The 1181-nt window shown below is 67.7% G+C and overlaps 2 protein-coding genes across 2 annotated transcripts in view; one reads left to right on the forward strand and one right to left on the reverse strand.

The window, feature by feature from the left end:
- C8G (complement component 8, gamma polypeptide) overlaps positions 1 to 1181 on the forward strand; it is an 8105-nt gene that overhangs the window by 3419 nt on the left and 3505 nt on the right. The gene's annotated exons all lie outside the window — the stretch shown is intronic.
- On the reverse strand, positions 335 to 1175 carry LOC105543267 (F-box/WD repeat-containing protein 5-like). The gene is made up of 2 exons (XM_011985103.1): positions 833 to 1175; positions 335 to 459 (listed from the first exon to the last, which is right to left on the reverse strand). The coding sequence occupies exons 1-2, from the start codon at positions 1027 to 1029 to the stop codon at positions 420 to 422; spliced, it is 237 nt and encodes a 78-aa protein (XP_011840493.1). The 5' UTR covers positions 1030 to 1175; the 3' UTR covers positions 335 to 419.

Here is a 1181-nt window from a genome sequence, read left to right on the forward strand (position 1 = left end):
TCAGAGGCCACCAGGGGGCAGGGACCCCTTGAAGCCACTGTCATCCACTCTGGGGGCGTCGGTATAGAGGGTAGGAACCTGACCCTGGAGCAGGCGGCTTTGTGTGGGACTCTCTCCTCAGCACTCCGGGCCACCCTGCACCGCTCCTGATCCTCTGTGGTCCCTCTGCTGGATGCAGGGAGGCTGCTGTGTCACCTCTGGCCTGACCCTTCCTTCCCGCCTGGTTGGAACACCTGGGTCCTGGGACCCCCGTGCTTCGGGGCAGCTGGGTGGGATGTGCAGGACACCTGGCCATCCTCACCTTCACAGTGCAGTCCTTGGAGCAGGACGCGAACTGGTACCCCGAATGGGAGAAGCTCAGGTGCAGGACCTGGTCCGTGTGTTCCCGCAGCGTCTGCACCTCCACGCAGGGCACCGTGTCATACAGCCGCTGGAACTCCTCGTACCAGGACGTGGCCGCTGCGGGTGGGCAGTGTCAGTCCTGGGCCCAGGCCTTCCTCCTCGAAGTCAAGGTCAGAGTGTGGCCCCAGCAGTCCTGGCAGGCCCCGTGGTGCCCCTGGAACCCACTACCCATGGCATAGGCCTTGGCTGGGGGATACAACCCTGCAGCTCCCAGAGACACCTGTACCCCCCACCCCCCAAGTGACCCAATGAACCCTCTGGCCCCCATGCTCTGAGTGGGGCCTGGGCTGTGTCCGACAGACCTGGATCAGGGTGAGGGTGTGAGGATGGACACTCGGGGCCGTGGGGCAGGCCCCCAGCCAGGCTGACCCCCAAACGCAGGAACCCGGGGCCCTGGCTGCAGAACGTGGGCAGGGGCCCCGCACGCCACTGACCTGGGTGTCGGGGCACATCGCGGGCCACCTGGTAGTAGCGGTAGAACTGCTCCCTCCACAGGAACTCGTCCCGCGACACGGCCTGCCATTGGCGGCACACCAGCCCCGCGGCCAGCACGTCGGCCGGGCCCAGGCTCAGGAAGATCTGGTAGACGAGGCTGTCGGGGAGCAGGGGCGTGCCGCCCTCGTCCATCGTGACATTCTGCCCAGGCGGCCCTGAAACCCACCAACGGCTGCCCTCAGCCCAGGCCCGAGAAGGGAGGCCGAGAGCGGGCGCCCGGTTCCTCCCGCCCCAACCGTCCCGCCGGGAGTTCCACGGGGCTGGGTGTCTGCAGGGGACGCCCG

This window comes from Mandrillus leucophaeus, unplaced genomic scaffold (genome assembly GCF_000951045.1).
Source record: "Mandrillus leucophaeus isolate KB7577 unplaced genomic scaffold, Mleu.le_1.0 Scaffold28, whole genome shotgun sequence".
NCBI classification, from domain to species: Eukaryota; Metazoa; Chordata; class Mammalia; order Primates; family Cercopithecidae; genus Mandrillus; species Mandrillus leucophaeus.